We start from the raw sequence: 18959 nt of genomic DNA on the forward strand, positions 1-18959 counted from the left end.
AGAGCCTTAGCCTCAGCAAGCCGGGAAAAGGGCAGCTTTCTCGTTTCTACAAAGCCATTGGACAGCCCTCAAGAGATTCCGCCCCCAGAGGGGTCCAATGGGACACAGAGGACTGCCCCTTTCACTAAGTCTAGGAGGAGTTCCTGGGTACCTAAGGTCAGTTTCCATGGCGGTGACACTGAACGTGTTTCCCGGGCCCCGCAGCCTGTGGGACGAGCCGGTGGCGATCACAGTGCACGGTCTGGCCCCGGCCCAGCGGGTCACCCTGCGAGCCTCCCTCCGAGATGAGAAAGGGGTGCTCTTCCGGGCCTCGGCCCACTACGAAGCGGACGCGGGAGGGCAGCTGGACCTGGCGCGGACGCCTGCTCTGGGGGGCAGCTACAGCGGCGTGGAGCCCATGGGGCTCTTCCGGACTCTGCAGCCTGAAACACCCTCTGAAAGACTATTGAAGAGGGACTTGCAGATCCCCTTCCTGGTGGACCTTGAGGTGTTTGAGGGTCAAGACCCCCAACCCACCAAGCTGCTGGCACAGGTGGTCCACGAGCGGAGCTTCCTGCGGCCAGGGGTGAAGAGGATCCGGGTGCGAGAGGGCAGTGTGCGGGGCACCCTCTTCCTGCCTCCTGGTGGGTTGCTGGAATCTGGCCTTTCTCATTTTCTTTTTCCTGGGATGGAATGTAGTTGTTTCAAATTCAACCAAAGCATTCTCCAGGCTCTCTGATTTCCTCCCAGAAGGACTGCCTGCATCCCATTGTGTAGTTCATTCCTTATGCTTGCTGACATTACACTTCTCTTAGGAACCTTAAACAGATTCTATTAATTAGGTGCTTGAAGAAGCAGTTCCATTTTTTAGATAACTGGGTACTATGAAGAGAGCACTTTTTCTAGAGAGATCTAATCTGCAATTGAATACTGTGATTGAATATCCTGACGACCTATCTGACTTTGGACAAGTCATTTACCCTCAGTTTTGTTATTTATAAAATAAGGAGAATCAATGGTCTTTGAGGACCTTTCCAACTTTAAATCTATGTTCTTATGATCATTTGAGTCATGGATGCCATACTTGCTTCCTTAAGGACCAAATTGGCAAGGAGATTGAAGTCCAGAGAATCCCTGTCAGGAATTAAATTATACACATATAATCCACTCAGAATAGATGGTTGTCTCTTTTCTTCCTCTAGATCTGCTTTTCACAACTTTAGTTGTTATTAATCAGACTGAGGCAAGGTTTAAGGCTTAGGGAAAATTAAAAATCATGGGTGGGGAAGGCCTGGTTTGTTTTTAATGGAAATTGTGAAATATGGAACCATTTACCCCCTTTTAGGGAGACCTAACATTGCACTGTCTGTTTAGGGACATTTATCTATATAAAACTTAGTTTTCACATAAATGATCACCTTGGTATTCATAGGTAGAATGTGAATGTGTGTGATAGAGGCAGGAGATCAGAGGGACAGCATATAGACAGGAAACTTTTTCTCCAAAATTTTTTCTATGATTTTTCATTTTTGAAAACTAAAGGAACTCTCAGTTTCTCCCCCTGAACCTTTACAATCTTTTCTGCACACTTTGCTAGGCATATGTATCTTTTGTCCATGTCCATTCCCACCACAAGACACCCTCAATGGTTTACATATTGTTTATAGAATAAAGTCCAATTTCCCCATCCTGGCATTTGAAACACTCCACAATTTAGCTCTAACAAACAGAGGATGACGACAGAAATATTTTTCCTGGCCCTTTGTGTTTTATGCTTCTATTAATACATTGCAATATTAATACAACTAAAGTGGACAGAGTGTTAGACTTAGATTCTGGTATAACCCTGGGCAAGTCACTAAATCTGACTGCCTCAGCTTCCCCATATGTAAAATGAAGATAATATATAGTGCTTACTTCTGAGGATTGTTATAAGGATCAAATGAGATAGTATTTATGAAATGCTTTGTAAACTTTGAAGCTTAATATAAAAGTTATTAGCTTGACTTTTTATTCTATATTGTTTAACCTTATTGCTACAGTTATTACTAATGAAATATGACTATGTACATCAATTTACATGCAAGCACTTAACTAATCTTTCACCTAAACTAATCTTTCAACATTTCTGCAACATCAATCAACAAGTATTATGTGCCAGGCATTTTACTAGGTTCTGGGGATACAAAAATGCCCATCCCTTCCCTAAAGGAGCTTACACTCTATGAGATAAAATAATATGTACACAGATGATACAAAATACATACAAATGAAACTATTCACATGGTCGTTCTGGAAGGTGATTTAAAGACCCCTCACTAAAGCCCAACTTTGGACCTCATGGTGACCCTGGGTTTTCCAGGGCTTTGCAGGTATGCTATAAGATCTGGCAGCTCTTATACTACCGTGTTTCCCCGATAAGACCCATCCCGAAAATAAGCCCTCCCCTTACTGTGTAAGATTCCTCTAAAATAAGCCCTCCCCCGAAAATAAGCCCTATTGAGATTGCTACTGTAGTGAAGGTGATCCCCTGGGCTACATGCGCTCTGAGCTGCATCCAATCAGAGCTGCAGCAGTGAGCGCATCATCCTGTTCTTTATTGAATTCATTATTGAATAAAGGTACATTTTTTTGTTCACATTTACCTGTTTATTAAAATTGCTGTCAATGTTCATTAAAATAAGCCCTCCCCTGAAAATAAGCCCTCTGGTGTTTTTCTGTCCAAAAAAAATAATAAGACAGTGTCTTATTATCGGGGAAACACGGTAAGCTTATCAAGTTTTAAGTATGGACTCCATTGATGCCCAACCTCACAAAGTTAAGAAAGATTCATGAGCAGAACGTTGGCCACCAGAGGATACTTTTTTGGGACTTGAACAATTCATGAGACCTTTATTAAAATGGGGGAACAATTTTGTTCTATGCCAGAAGAGACTTTGCTCACCCTTATAAAATATCATAAATGTTGAATTTTAAGAATCAAAGATATGGTCTAAATCTGTTGTCTTTGCTTTCAGGTCCTAGCAATGTAATTTGAGTTTGTCTTTGGGGACTAAGGAATCCTTCCAATTTGTTACCTCTTCCAGGAGCAGGGCCTTTCCCGGGAATCATTGACCTATATGGAACTGGAGGTGGTCTCTGTGAATATAGAGCCAGTTTGCTCGCTGGACATGGTTTTGCTGTGCTAGCTTTGGCTTATTTCAGATTTGAAGATCTCCCTAAAGAGTTGAATGATATACATCTGGAATATTTTGAAGAAGCCCTGGACTACATGTTGCAGCATCCAAAGGTATTGGTATGAATATTCCAATGGACCAAATGAGATTGGGGGAGGGAAGAGGGTAGGATAAATATGAGAACATAAAGATTTATTATTCAGAAGTTCTATCAAGAGAACTATTTTATGGTAAGACAGAGAAGGTTCCTGAGATAATTATTCACATTAATCTTTCCAATCCCTTGGGACATCATTAATCATCTCCCTTTGCAACTCTTGATTGTAGTAGTAAATACCTTTCCCTTCTTTGACCATCCTTTTCTCCAACTGAACTAAAAACAAATAACAACAACGAACCAACCCCCAAAAAACACCAACAACAGAAACCAAAACCAAACCAAATCCTCAAACTGAAGCCCTTCTCAGTTCATTCTATGCTTCCAACATTCCTGACTCCATTCTTATGCAGCTATGCCACATTTCTGTATTTATCCTTTATCTTTTTCCTCTATATTCATTTTTTTTGGCCTTTTGGAGGGGGGAGGGCAGGGCAATTGGGGTTAAGTGACTTGCCCAAGGTCATAAGGCTAGTAAGCCTCTGTATTCTTTTTTTTTTTTTGCTTTTTTGGAGGGCAGTTGGGATTAAGTAACTTGCCCAAGGTTACACAGTACACAACTAGTTTTTTTGTGTGGGTGTTAAGTGTCTGAGTCTGGAACCGAACTCAGGTCCTCCTGACTCCTGACTCTGCATCACCTAGCCGCCCTGCCTCTATATTCTTTTTAAAAAATGTTATTTGTTTTTAGTTTTCAACATTTTCTTCTATAAGATTTTTAGTTCTAAATTTTCTCCCCCTTGTTCCGCTTCACCCTTGCAAAGACAGCATGTAATCTTATATAGGCTATACACATACAATCATATTAAACATATTTTCACATTAGTCATGTTATAAAAAAGAATTAGAACCAAAGGGAAAAACCACAAGAAAGAAGAAACAAAAAAAAGAAAAAGAAAGAAAATAGTATGCTTTGCTCTGCATTCCAGCCTCCATAGTTCTTTCTTGGGATGTGGACAGTGTTTTCCATCATGAGTCTTTTGGAATTGTCTTAGATGCTATTTATTCTTTATTTACACCCTTGCTTTCATCTTTTTTATGCTTCTTTTTTAAAAAAATCCAATCTGGTTGATGATAAGCCACATCAGTTTTTCAAGAATGCCCTCTTTTTCCTCAGTACTCTATGTTGTTTCTATATATTCTATATAAAAGAAACTTATCATTGTGTGTGTATTAGGAGCCTGAACTCACTTCTCTAGAGTGATGCCAGCTATATCTCCTTGGGGTCTTAGAGGCACCCCTAAAGAACTGGAGGTGCCTTCCTTTAATGCTATTGACTCAAGCCTCTATTTTGATGATATTAGCTGCTAGTGAATGACATCTCAGGCACTTTTAACCAATTAACATCAATTAGCTTTTATGAGCAGATATTTACTTCAAAGATATAGCAAGAATGGAAGTACAGTTATCCCTTCTACATCTTGACTTTCCCCATAGAGGTTTTGATATGTCACAGGTAGGCATAAAAAATTAAATGGGAATTTGGGGGGAATTTTGTGGAAGCTGTAGAGAACAAACTAAAGCCAGCAGATGACACAGAAAAAGTTTAGAAACGCATAAAATATATGTATAGTATTATATAATATCAACATATTTTGCCTTTTAATACCATCATAATTCAGATTTCTCTGATACAAAGGGAGGAACAAAAACATTTTATGTGGACTTCATGGACTTTCCAGATCGATCAGGCACTTTGATCCTAACTTGCAAGGCGTGGAAGGGATAACTGTATAAACTTTCCCCCCAATACTTTAGGGTACATTCTCCCCTATACTATCTTGGTCCCTGAAGACCGTGCTCAAATTTAAATCAGTTTCTATATACTGCTCTTCTCACCATGTTCACTTCCAAATTCAGTATAGATTCTGGATCTGTCATTTCAGCTACCTCTGGGCTGTGCCTCTCAGGTCCTTCCTCTGGTTTCACTGGTGGAATAGGTGACTGTAAAACCCAGCATGGACCCTAGCTCCCAGTCCTCTAGTGGCTCACCATTTTGACCTTCTGCAGCTCACTGAGTCATAGTTATTTCCATTATTCCTTCACCTTTGCTCCAATCCCAACCAGATAGGGAAAAGGAAAAGCAAGGAACGCCTTGTTGCTATTTGGTGTTTTTTGAATGCATCCAATTCCATCTCCACAGCCAATCAAAAAGGTTTCTCTTCGTCACATAGTTAGCAGGACACCAGCAGTTATAGAATGTCTCTCTGCATGCTTCAGATTGGGGAGGGAAACAAGATCCTTCTGTACACATTATCTTGCTTTTCTGGAAGCAGAACCCCCTATCCCCACTCTCCCACCCCCCATCTTCTTCCATATGGCAACTGTATTAGCTGAGTGTTCTGCTCATGCTTCCCCTTGTCATTTCTTCTGCTTTTGAAGGATGAAATTAACATTAAGAAAAGCCAAGAAATTATCAACTGATAATTCTTATAGTTTTTGATAGGGAGAATACTCCAGGTATTTGATGTCCCCAGTCACTATTACATCATATTTCCAATCTTTTTCCCAAACTCTTCATTTATGCCCTTTTTTGGGTCTTGAGCATATTTTTAAAAATTATTGATATTTTGCTTTTACATAAATCAGTTCTCAATAATGCCATCATTCCGTAATATGCATCCGTAGCAAGCAATTACTAATTAATTACATTTACTTACAATGATTTTTGACACATCACTTTCTACTCTTATATATACCATTTCTTAAAAGAAGTGAAGTGTCTTTTAATCTCAGTAATCTGAAACCAATATTATTTTATTTGATAAGAATTCTGTAGGATTTTAGTGTTGTATTCAATTATATTAATATAGTCATTGTATATAAAGGTAGCTAGGTGGTGTATTGGATAGTTGGGCCTGGAGTCAGTAATACTCATCCTTGTGGGTTCAAATCCAGCCTCAGACAGTTAACTAGCTGTGTGACCCTGGGCAGTCACTTAACTTTGTTTGCCTCAGTTTCCTCATCTATAAAATGACCTAGAGAAGGAAATGGTAAAGCACTTCAGTATCTTTCCCATGAAAACCCTAAATGAGATTGATGGGGTGCTGAGGCCCCAGCCCTAACATCATGTCTCTGGAAGCCTCCCAATTTCTTAGTAAGCCCCTGTCCTGTGAGAAAATTTTCTCTTGTTGCAGAACACAGTGTCTTAGAACAGAGGGATGCCTGACCCAAGGATTTTTGTCCCTGGTTGGCCCAAGGACTCTTCCTCCCACCAGATCCCAAAGGTCCATACCTCTGACAACTCTTTCAGTGTTTGGTATTCTCCCTACCCTTTCTCATCCATAGCTCCCAAAGACACCTAAATCCTTAGATTAGCAAACCTGTTTAGCATCCCTGGTATTCTTTTCCCATGTCCCTTTTCCATATAAACCCCAGCACGGTCCTTAATCTCTTACAGTTCTATAAATTGTTGCAACTTTTGCTACAACATTACAATGAACTTTTTGCTACTTGATTAAGAGAAGGCTTTAGTGTGTGAATTTATTCCAGACAACTCTGCTTTGTCGTCAGGGTCCCAGCACCCCCAAAACTTCTTGAAGGTCATGAAGAATCAGATACAGCTGAAAAACAACCAAACAATGGTCACCGTGTATGTTGTTTTTGTGGTTCTGCTGTCTTTGTTCTGCAGTAGTTCATAGGTTTCTTCTAATGTTGTCATTTCCATATGGTACAATTATATTTCATTACAGCATATACCAAAGTTTGTTTAACAACTCCCCAATTATTGGGCATATAATTTGTTTCCAACTTTTTGTTATTACAAATGCTGCTGCTATAAATATTTTGGTACATGTGGAACTTGTCTGCTATTGGCATCCTCAATCCTTCAGAGATTGCTGAATCAAAATGTATGAACATTTTTGTAACTTTTGCCCATGATTTCAAATTGTTTGCTAGACTAGTTGAACCAATTCACAACCAGCATAAAGTTAGTGTGGCTTTTTTCCCACAGACCCTCCAACATTGATGTATTTATCTTTGCCAGTTTGATGATGGCAGGAGAGTGATACCTCCTCAGACTTGTTTTCATTTGCATTCCTCTGATTTCTAGGGATAGGGAACATTTTTTCAAAGGTTGTGGATAATTTACATTTCTTAAAAACTCTTCACATCTTTTGACCACTTACCTATTAGGTCTTATAGACTTGTGTTAATTCTCCATAGCTTTTTTAGATCTCAGACTTTTATTAGAGATGTCTGATGCACAGATTTTTTTTCTAGTTCATATTCTTTTTCTGGATGTATTAATTTGTGCAGAAGTTCCTAATTTTATGTAATGAATGTTGTATATTTTGTCTTTTATAATCTTTTCTATCCTTTATCTGCTATGTTTTTTCCCCTCTAACTGTAGTTGTAGAGTCTTCCATTTAATGCTAATTTTTAATGGTATAACTTTTTAATACTTAGATCATTTATCTATTTGGAATTAATTATACTCTAATGTAAAATATCAGTCTGTGTCACAGTCAGGCATTGTGCTAGGTACTTCACAATTATTACCTCATTTGATCTTCACAACAACCCTGTGTTATTATTATCTCTATTTCTCAGATAAGGAAATTGAGGCAAATAGAAGTTAAGTGACTAGCCTAGGGTCACATACTAAGTGTTTGAGGATGGAGTTGAACTCAAGTCTTCGTGACTTCAGGCCCAGTGCTCTATCCACTGTGCCACTTAGCTGCCCCAGATAGTTTAAAAAACAATAACTTCATGATATAATTTGAGATCTGGTAATGTATATCTTAATATAAAATATGTGCTTTTTCTCCAATAAAATTGTTTTTTTTAGGGGCAGCCAGGTAGCACAGCGAGTAAGAGCACCGGCTCCAGTGTTGAGAAGACCTGGAGATCGAATCCCGGGCTCAGACACTTAGCACCCACCCAGAAACACCTGGCCGTGTAACCTTGAGCAAGTTACTTAACCCCAATTGCTTAGGGGCCGCCAGGTGGCTCAGCGAGTAAGAGCACCGGCTCCAGTGTCGGGATGACCTGGATCAAATCCGGGCTCAGATACTCAGCACCACACCCAGAAATAACTGGCGGTGTAACCTTGAGCAAGTTACTTAACCCCTATTGCTTTAAAAAATAATAATAATAAAATTGTTTTTTTTTTCTCCCTTAAATGTGGTCTATCCTTCCAAACCCATATTTCAGTCAGGTTGTTGTTGTTCAGTCATGACCCCATTTGAGGTTTTCTTAGAAAAGATATTGGAGTGGTTTGTCATTTACTTCTCCAGCTCATTTTGCAGATGAGGAAACTGAGGGTTAATTGACTTGCCCCAGAACACACAAGTAGTAAGTGTCTATGGTAAGATTTGAATTCAGAAAGATCCATCTTCTTGACCGCACACCCAGCAATCTATCTACTGTGCCTAGCTGCCCAATTTTAGTTAAGAGTGTCAACCTAACAGTCTCAGTCAAAGAACTAGGAGGCCCAATTTCCTTGTATTAGGTTTCTAAATTCTCTAAATTATTGCCCATACTTTTTATTTTTTACATTTATATAAAGGTGCCTGAGGTCTTGGGCTTTATTGCTAGCTTCCTTCTTGGACTTTGTCTACCATGAATTACTAGGTCACTCTACTACTATTCATTCTATAGAGTATTCCTTGTGGTATCTAGCGTGTTAAATATTCATTTGCAGTTTTCTCCCTTTCAACTTAAAGCTGTTGTGATTACATTTTTGGATAAGTATATTTTGATTTCATTATTTTTATGTTCCATTTGTTTCTAACTATATTACTACAATAACTTCTTCTCCTTTTTCACCCAGTAAGTCATTCCTTTTAAGAAATATTAAAAAATAAAGGAAGGAGGAGAGACAGTGTAGCAAAAGCATCTAACTGTAGCATCAATGCAATATTCACAGTGCCGACAGTGACTGTCAATATGGCAGCATAGTTCTCAATTGCAAAACATAACAGACTCTCCACATAGAAGATAGCAGCAAAACATTTATTCAGACACCAGAAAACCAAATCCCAACACCAGAAAGTCAAATCCATTATAGTAACAAAGACTTTAATACACCATAGCACAGCATGAAACCACACCCTCCTTTAGCCTTCCCACAAAGAAACACAAGCCTAACTGTCACACTCACAAGTCTAGCTGTCTTCCTGGGTGCATCCCCTCTCTCCCACCCTCTAGCTGCTCTGACTCCCAGTTTCCTGTGCACTTTGCTCCACCCTTCAGCAAACTCCTCCCACCACAGGCTCCATGTGATTACATTCAGACTGTTAGGGGGCAGGGAAAATCTTCAAATAAGGAAAGCTCTTCAAATTCCCTTAGACTTATTAAGGGGCAGGGAAGATGTTCAAGATCTTTCATGTTCCTTACATAGCAAAAATACATTAACAATACATTTCATTACATAGGTTAATGGCAGTTTAGGGGTAACTGCTGTCAACAAAACTTTACAACAATATAACAGGGATAACAGAAAATAAGCACATAAAACTTAGGGTGGGGACTTGAGCACAAGCACCCCACCATTCCCCCCTCGAATGAATGGGGCTCAAAATCTTGGGGTAAGGGGTGAAGGTCCCTTCTCCCATAGCTACTTCCTGCTGAAATTGGAGATAGAGTTGTCCCTGTCCCAAGAGATTCCATTCCAGAGGTCCGCTAAATCCAGAGCTTGGTTGATACCAGGCCCAGGAGGTCCCATTTGAAAGGTTATTTATTTAGCTGGCATCTGAGCTTGGTTGATGCCAGTTCCAGGAATGACACATCATAGTCATAGACGGGTGACATCTGGCTTAAGCAATCAGGCATCTGAAGGTGGAGGGTACTAAGCCTGCAGAAAACAAATCTTGCAAACAAGTTTCACAGACATAAAGCCAAAAAGAAACAGATATAGGATCAGCCATGCTTCTGGAATCTATGAACTCACTATCATAGCCTCATTCATGGTAGAATATATGAGTTAAGGGTCCAATTTGGTAATCATGTTCTCCTAAATAAACAACAGTGTAAAGCCAACTAGGAGTAGCTCTCCTGAGGACTGCTGCTGTGAATAACTTTAAGGTTCTGATCACATAATATAGTAAACTCTCTATTTATTCAGCAATAAACTAAAGCAAAACATTCACAAAAACCAAAGTACAACATTCACAACAATATCACATATCACAAGTTAAGGAGTGATCATCCTTAAGGGATATGAAGTACAAAGTTCTCCCACCCCTAGGTCACACTGTCTTGATCTGCCAGCCAGCATTAAGTACCCAAGTGAAGATTCTTTCATCCTGAATGACTTCCAAACTTCATGGTTCTTGTTCCATGCTCCCAGCTCTTGCCTGAATCCATCCAACTGTCACGTGGATTCACAGGTAGGCATTCCCCAGCTTCTGCTCCTGCTCCAAGCTCTTGGTGGTGACTAGTCTACTTCAAGCCCTTCACAGTTTCTGTTTCTGGGAAGACAAAGCTTAACAGAAACACAATATCTGCACACATTGAGCTTAAGCAGAGTTACAACAATATTCACACACACACATTGCCGGCACTATCATCAATTCGCTTTCTGCCTATGAAATCAACATAGAACAGCAGACAGGGTCTCTATCTGAGAAATCAACACAAATCATCAGTAAAGTCCCAGGACCTCTGAAAACATCAGGAAAACCCTCCTTCGGGACTTCTGTAAACAGAGAGCAGGAAGCTCTCTTTCAGGGCTTCTTAACCATCAATAAGGTCCCAGGGCTTCTGTAACAACAGCAACATTCTCTATCAGAAGTCAGGTCTGACAAAGTAACATCAACACAGACAAAGTGCCTGCACCATAGCCATCCTTCCTCCCAGTTCTTCTCAATCCCAACTGTGTTCAAGCTTTAATATCCTCAGTTCCTTCCTGTTCTGCCCTCCTATGTCCTTCCTGTTCTGGTCTTTGGCAAGTTTCTCCCACTGTGGGCTTCACAGGTTCTATTTCTTTTTTTTTTTTCCCTAAGAATCTTCTTGTTTTTATTGTTAGGTTCTGGGTTACTTGAGAGGGATGAAATGAGAGGAGTGGGTGGCTCCAATACCCAGTTGGCCATGTTTCACAGGCTTGTAGGTGATAGAGAATTCGCCCAGGTAGTGTCCAATCATCTCAGGCTTAATTTCTACCTGATTGAAGGTCTTGCCGTTATAGACACCCACCATACTTCCCACCATCTCAAGCAGGATAATCATGTTTCGAAGATGTGTCTTCACTACCTCAGGCTTTTCCATGGCAGGGGGCCTCCTTCTTGGCCTTCCTCAGGTGCTTCAGGAGGCAATGCTGTTTGCGCCTCAGACCCCTGTTGAGTTGCTGTCACTGTCGAGTGCTGTACAGCTGCATGAGCTGTTCATAGGACATGTCCAGCAGCTGATTCAGGTCCACGCCGTGGTAGGTGAACTTCTGGAAGGTTCGCTTCTTCTTCTGCTCCACTTCTGCCATCTTGTGTGCTGTCAGGAAAATACTGCTCCCCACAGGTTCTATTTCTAACAAAGACTTGATATAATCACAGGTGAGGTTCAAAGGCACTTGAAGAGCTGAAACAAGGAGCTAAGTGCTTGAACAACTAAAACAAGAAGCTAAGTACTACTTTGCTTGCCATTACAAACGGTTACAGTATTTGATCAGTTTTTCCAATATATGGTTAAACTTATATGGGGTCTGTAATCTCATCTGTGTATTTCTTTAATCTGAGCTGGGGTTTAACCAATTTCCTATTCTCCCTGAAGGTGTGACAAACTTGGATACAAGGATTCAGGAGGATCTGTAGGGATAGTCCTCACTTCCCTATTCCATCTACTATTAAGCCCCTTTTCTTGTTACATTTTATATAGTTCATTAGTTGGAATACCATCAATTCTTTCAAAATCTATCCCTGCTCTCAACAGAGCAGTAAACAATTCTTGTCAATCTATTCTGACTTTGAATCCGATGGCTATTTACTCTTTTCTCTTGAAGAAATTTTTCTTTTTCTCATCCTCCTAGGTCCCTTGGCTGTGAAATCTTATCCAGCACCTCTGAAAGAGGGTTCCCTATTTCATCAATTAGTAGAGCATAGGTACTTATAAGCAGGGGGATCTGTGTTCACTATGATATTTTTATGAGAACCTGCTAAGGGGATATAGTAATATGCATTTGCATCTCCAACCATGATAGCAGTTTTCATAACCTCTTCCTTTAACTTTCTTATACAGTCTCTAAGAGAATACCAGGGTCTGTCTCTACTAGGTCACACAGAATCAATGGAATACATTTTCCCTTTGGTTCTAATTCTTTTTTATAACATGACTAATGTGTAAATATGTTTAATATGATTGTATGTGTATAGCCTATATAAGATTGCATGCTGTCTTTGCAAGGGTGAAGCGGAACAAGGGGGAGAAAATTTAGAACTAAAAATCTTATAGAAGCAAATGTTGAAAACTAAAAACAAATAATATATTTTAAAAAGAATATAGAGGCAGGGCAGCTAGGTGGCGCAGAGTCAGGAGTCAGGAGGACCTGAGTTCGGTTCCAGACTCAGACACTTAACACCCACACAAAAAAACTAGCTGTGTAACCTTGGGCAAGTTACTTAATCCCAACTGCCCTCCAAAAAAGCAAAAAAAAAAAAAAGAATACAGAGGCTTACTAGCCTTATGACCTTGGGCAAGTCACTTAACCCCAATTGCCCTGCCCTCCCCCCTCCAAAAGGCCAAAAAAAATGAATATAGAGGAAAAAGATAAAGGATAAATACAGAAATGTGGCATAGCTGCATAAGAATGGAGTCATAATTTCCAGGAGGGCACGGTGGAGCTCTATGCCCCAGTGTCTGTCTATCTTGTTTCCCAGTTACATGTAAAATAATATTGATAATAGTATATATATATATGTATGTATATTTTAAACATTTGATTTTAAACTTTGAATTCCAGATTCATTCCCTTCCTCCCTTGTCACCCACCCTTACTGGGAAGATAAGCAATTCAATATAGGTTCTATATGTGTAGCTATGCAAAACATTTCCATAGTAGACATATTGTAAAAGACTGACTATATTTCCCTCCCTCCTATCCCACCTCCCACTTGTTCTGTTCTCTACTTTCATCCTGTTCCTTTTCAAAAGTGGGTGCTTCCAACTTCCCTCCCCCCCAGCCTGCCCTCTCATCCCCTTCCCCCCTACTCTCCTGGAGGGTGAGATACCCTATTTAGTGTATATGTCATTCCCTCCCTAAGCTAAATTCAATGAGAATAAAGTTGACCCATTCCCTTTTGCCTTCCTGTTCTTCCCCTCCATTGTAATCATTTTCCCTTAACTCTTCTATATTAGATAGTTTACCCCATTCTGTCTCTCCCCATATCCTCTCATTATATTCCTTTCTCACCTCTCAATTTCACCTTTTAAGTATCATCCCTTCCTATTAAATTGATCTCTGCCCTCTATCTATGTATACCTGTACATATATATATATATACACACATTCACATATGTATTCATATGCCCTCTTATATAGACATATATATGACATTTCTATTCCCTTCAAATATTGTCATACTGAGAAAAGTTTCATAAGTTACAATTATTGTTTTTCCATGTAGGAATGTTAATAGTTCAACTTTGATAAGTTCCTTATGATTTCTTTTCCCTGTTTACCTTCTCATGCTTCTTGAATCTGAATGTCACATTTTCTATTCAACTCTGGTTTTTTCAGCAAGAATGCTTGAAAGTCCTCTATTCTACTGAATGACCGTGTTTTCCCCTGAAACATGATACTCAGTTTTGCTGGGTAGGTAATTCTTGGCTTTAATCCCAGCTCCTTTGACCTCTGGAATATCATATTCCAAGCCCTTTGATCCCTCAGTGTAGAAGCTGGCAGATCCTGGGTTATCCTGATTGTGTTTCCACAATATTCAAATTATTTCTTCTTGGCTGCTTGTAATATTTTCTCCTTGATCTGGGAATTCCAGAACCTGGCTATAATATTCCTAGAAGTTTTCTTTTTGGGATCTCTTTCAATGTCTATTTTGCCCTCTGGTTCTAGAACATCAGGGCAATTTTCTTTGAGAATTTCTTGAAGGATGATTTCTAGGTTATTTATTTATTTTTTTTAAGCAATTGGGGTTAAGTAACTTGCTCAAGGTTACACAGCCAGTTATTTCTGGGTGTGGTGCTAAGTATCTGAGCCCGAATTCGATCCCAGGTCATCCCAACTCTGAGGCCAGTGCTCTTACTGCGCCACCTGGCTGCCCCTAAGCAATTGGGGTTAAGTAACTTGCTCAAGGTTACATGGCCAGGTGTTTCTGGGTGGGTCCTAAGTATCTGAGCCTGGATTCGATCCCAGGTCATCCCAACTCTAGGGCCAGTGCTCTTACTCACTGTGCTACCTGGCCACCCCTAGGTTCTTTTTTTGATCATGGCTTTCAGGTAGTCCAACAACTTTTAAATTATTTCTCCTGGATCTATTTTCCAGGTCAGTGGTTTCCCCAATGTGATATTTCACATTGCCTTCTCTTTTTTTTCATTTGTTTGGATCTGTTTAATAGTATCTTGATTTCTCATAATGTTACTAGCTTCCATTTGCTCCAGTCTAATTCTGAAGGAATGATTCTCTTCAGTGAGCTTTTGAGATTCTTTTTCCATCTGGCAAATTCGTCTTTTTAGGGCATTCTTCTCCTCATTGACTTTTTGAGCCTCTTTTGCCATTTGAATTAGTCTATTTTTTAAGGTGTTATTTTCTTCAGTCGGGTTATTGAACTCTCATTTCATAATTTTCTGGCATCATTCTCATTTCTCTTCCCAATTTTTCCTCCACTTCTCTTATTTGGTGTTCAAAATCCTTTGTAAGTCCCTCTATGGCCTGTAACCAGCTCGTATTTTTCTTGGAAGCTTTTGGTGCAGGAGTTCTGACTTCACTGTCTTCCTCCTGTTCCATTCTTTGATCCTTTTTGTCCCCAAAACAAGAGTGTAAAACTGGATTGCTTTGCTTGGTTTGCTTCCTTTGCCTGCTCATTTTGCTACTCAATTACTTGACTTTTGAGCTTTTTGCTAAGACTCTGCCACCAGAAAGGGAAGCTTTGTCCCCAAAGCTGGGGTTTTCTCAGCTGCCAAAGGTATTAGTTGAGTGTCCTCTCTGAAGCCTCCACATGCTCTGGCAAACTGGTCACACACCCCAGGACCCCCATCCTAAACCGCAATCCAGAACCAAGCTGGTTAGAGCAAGAGTGATTACCCCTCAGACTGGTTGCTTGGTCCCCCTACAATCTGCAGGCTAGGAGCTGAAGCTGCCAGGTGGCAGTGGCTACAGGGCCGCAGCACCTCACTGCTGAAACACTCTGAATTCCTAGGTCCCAAAGTCCACACTGCACTGAACTCTCACTTTGTCCTTGGCATCTATGGGTTGATAATTCTGGAAACTGCCACAGCTGCTGGTGATCTGAAGTCCCTTCAGCCAGTGGCTAGTCAGGCCACCCTGGGGCTAAGACCTCTGCCTCTAGCAGGGACTGGGGTCTGGCTCCCAAAGTGCTGCGCTGGCCACTTCCTGTCAGCCTGCTGTGCCGTCTTCAGTGGGTGGTTAGCTTCTCTGTGTCATTTTGTGGGTTCTATAGCTCCAAAGTTTGTCTAGAGTCATTTTTAAACATGAATTAGAGGTGGTGGGAGCCAGAGTGCTGGTGAAGTCCTGTTTGTACTCCACTATCTTGATTCTGCCCCCTGTCACTTTTTTTTTTAAAAGTACTTTTCCAAATTGCTTTCCAGAATGGTTGGACCAATTCACAACTCCACCAACATATATTTATGTCAGGTAAATGTATTTTTGCCAGGTCTTGTTAAGTGTACTCCATCTCTAATCAGGGATGCATCTTTCCTATATTTTAAACTCTAGTCTAGAAAAACAAATCCTATAGATTGGGTCATGGTTCATGATTCTAGTCCCTTAGACAACTCAAAAGAACAATGCAAAGTTGAGTTCCAGAGAAATTTGGAGACTAGGGAAGAACACCAGCATAAGGAAACAAGAAAGGATCCAATTACTAGAACTGGGTTAGTAGAAAGAAATTTTAGTCAAGAGACAAGACAAGAACTGTTCCTGGAAGTAGGGCACAAAATCAGTGTGATAGGCAAGAGGGAAGGTAAAGTAATATCCAGGTATAGACCCTGTGGTATAGGTCCCAGGTGGTCATATCACCTGTCATTCATATAGAATTTGAAGCAATGACAGGTCAGGAACCAGGAGAGGCTAAGACAGGAGGCAAGACCCTTCCCTGAAGCAACAAGTTGAGTAGTGTAAAAGAACCAAGGCTGTGGTTATTTGAGAAAGAAAAGTTGAAATCAGAGAAGGCAGTGGCTAGGATGAGTTTGAGAGTAACAACCAGGACCTTTTGTTTTTTTAAGTTAAACTTAATTTAAATCTGTGTGTGTGTGTGTGTGTGTGTGTGTGTGTGTGTGTGAGACAGAGAGAGAATATATATTTATGTTTTTTAAAGCATAGAGACTTCTAAAATATTTTTTAGCTCCAAATTCTTTCCTTCTTCTACCCCTTCCTCACCCAATGAGCATGCAAGAAAAATGAAACCTATTGCAAATGTGTATATTCATGCAAAACAAATTTTTATTGGTCATGTTCCCACACCCTCCCAAAAAAAAGCAAGAAGAAAGAAAAAAAAATATACTTGAATTTGCACTCTGAGTCCATCAGTCTTCTGTGTGGAGGTAAATGGCATATTTCATCATGAATCCTTTGGAATTGTGGTGGGTTATTGTGTTATTCAGTTTCTAAGTCTTTCCAGGTTGATTATCTTTAAAATAATGCTGTACTTGTGTAAATTGTTTTCCTGGTTCTGCTTATTTCACTTTCCGTCAGTCATATACATCTTCCCAGGTTATTCTGAAACCATCCTCTTCATCATTTCTTACAGTATAATAGTATTCCATCACATTTAATCAGTTTTCAATTCTTTGCCACCACAAAAAGAGCTAATATAAATGTTTTTTGTACATATGAATCTATTTCCTCTTTCTTTGATTTCTTTGGGGTAAAGCCCTAATAATTACTAATGATTTAGAGCATTTTTTCATATGGCTATTGATAGTTTTGATTTCTTCCTCTGAAAACTGCCTATTCATATCCTTTGATGATTTATCAAATGGGGAATGGCTCTTATTTTTGTAAATTTACTCCATTCCCTATATATGTTAGAAATGAGACCTTTATCAGAGAAACTTGCTACAAAGACTTTTCCCCCAGTTTATAGTTTTCCCCCTCTAATTTTAGCTACATTGTTTTTTGTTTCAACCATGACCTTCCCCAGTAAGATGAATTATGTAAATGGACTCTCCTTATGAAAGATCCCTTTCGCTGAGCTCTCATAGCACTTTATTCCTAATTTTATATATTATGTTCTTAAAAAAAGAAGTTTCATTGATTCTCTTTTTAATCATTTCCCAAAACCATACCCCAATTTCCCATAAAACTCTCCCTTTTAACAAAGAAGTATAGTTAAGCAAAATAGTCCAACATATTGTCTGTGTTTGAAAACATATGTCTTATTCTTTACCTGCTGTCTACCACCTATATATGGATCATTATTAACTCACTCAAGTCTATTGGTCATTGTATTTAACTGAATTCTGATGTCTTTTAATATTATTTTGCTTTACATCATTGTGTTCATTTGCTGTCAGTTCTGATATGTAGCATAGATTTTTTTGTACATGTCTTATTTGGACTGGTCCTCTGAGGACAGCCTATTGCTGTCCCTTCTGGAAACTTTTCCAGGTAAGTTGAGACCTGTGGGAGCTAGTACTTTTTTGGCATAGCATTTGAAGTCCCAGGATCCCCTCCATACTGAGGGAATCAGAACACGTGGTAGTGGGAATTGAATGAACCACACTAACTCCATATTGTGATTTAATTCTTGAGCTAGCTCAGTTCCCTTTCTAATCAATTATGAGTCTATGCCCAATTTCTATCTTGTGAAAAAACCTTATTCAATTATGAGAATTGTGAGAAAATGTTACCGTATTATTTGAATCTATCTCATCATGACTGGGAAGCTAGATCACCTCTACCTGCTACTTAGTGACTTAAGTAAGGATTAAGTTATGCTGACCAGAAACCCAGTGAGAGCTAAAGACTGATACAAGGAGTTTTCTTACAATTATACATCTCAAGAAATCCATATGTCTTATCTGAAAAATGATCTTATGCTGGTCAATCATTTATTGTTCCCATGTTTCCTTGACTGAACAGAGACATTTGAGGAGAGTAGGACACCGCTTTTTCTGATTTCAGAAAATTGTACCTGTTCCCTCTCCCCCTCCCAACTTGGAATGTCTTTAATCTTTCCTATAATTAGAAATCAGATTCCCTAATTGTGTATCCTTGTTAACTGTTTTCTTTTAATCAATTAGTATTATCTGATAAATTATTTTAATGCATAAAAGTCTGTATTCAGCTTTCAGTGCCATAGCTGAGGGGCCTGGTCCTGATTTGTTAGGCAATTATTGTGCATTGCTTAATAAATCAATATGCTAAAAAGCTCAAGTCATTTCATCTTTCACCCACCACAATACCATAATGAGATAGCTATGTCAAAGTCTTATTTTGATAAGTTAAGAGAGGCTCATGAGGCTTATCCTGTCTGTCTGTCTATCTATCTATCTATCTATCTATCTATCTATCTATCTATCTATCT

General features: G+C 39.5%; 1 protein-coding gene and 1 pseudogene across 1 annotated transcript in view; one reads left to right on the forward strand and one right to left on the reverse strand.

Moving 5' to 3' along the window:
• The first annotated feature begins 134 nt into the window (after window positions 1–134).
• The window catches only part of LOC138164383 (acyl-coenzyme A thioesterase 6-like), a 24860-nt gene continuing 6035 nt past the window's right edge, over window positions 135–18959 (forward strand). The window contains exons 1-2 of the mRNA XM_069092134.1: window positions 135–623; window positions 3066–3268. Coding sequence (XP_068948235.1) covers window positions 167–623; window positions 3066–3268 — 660 coding nt within the window. The 5' untranslated portion in view covers window positions 135–166. The remainder of the gene's footprint in view (window positions 624–3065; window positions 3269–18959) is intronic.
• Window positions 11237–12396, reverse strand: LOC138164049 (small ribosomal subunit protein uS19 pseudogene; annotated as a pseudogene).

The sequence above is a fragment of the Petaurus breviceps genome, unplaced genomic scaffold (assembly GCF_028583685.1).
Source record: "Petaurus breviceps papuanus isolate PSGF00001 unplaced genomic scaffold, PetGlider_PUasm1.0 189, whole genome shotgun sequence".
In the NCBI taxonomy this organism is placed as follows: domain Eukaryota; kingdom Metazoa; phylum Chordata; class Mammalia; order Diprotodontia; family Petauridae; genus Petaurus; species Petaurus breviceps.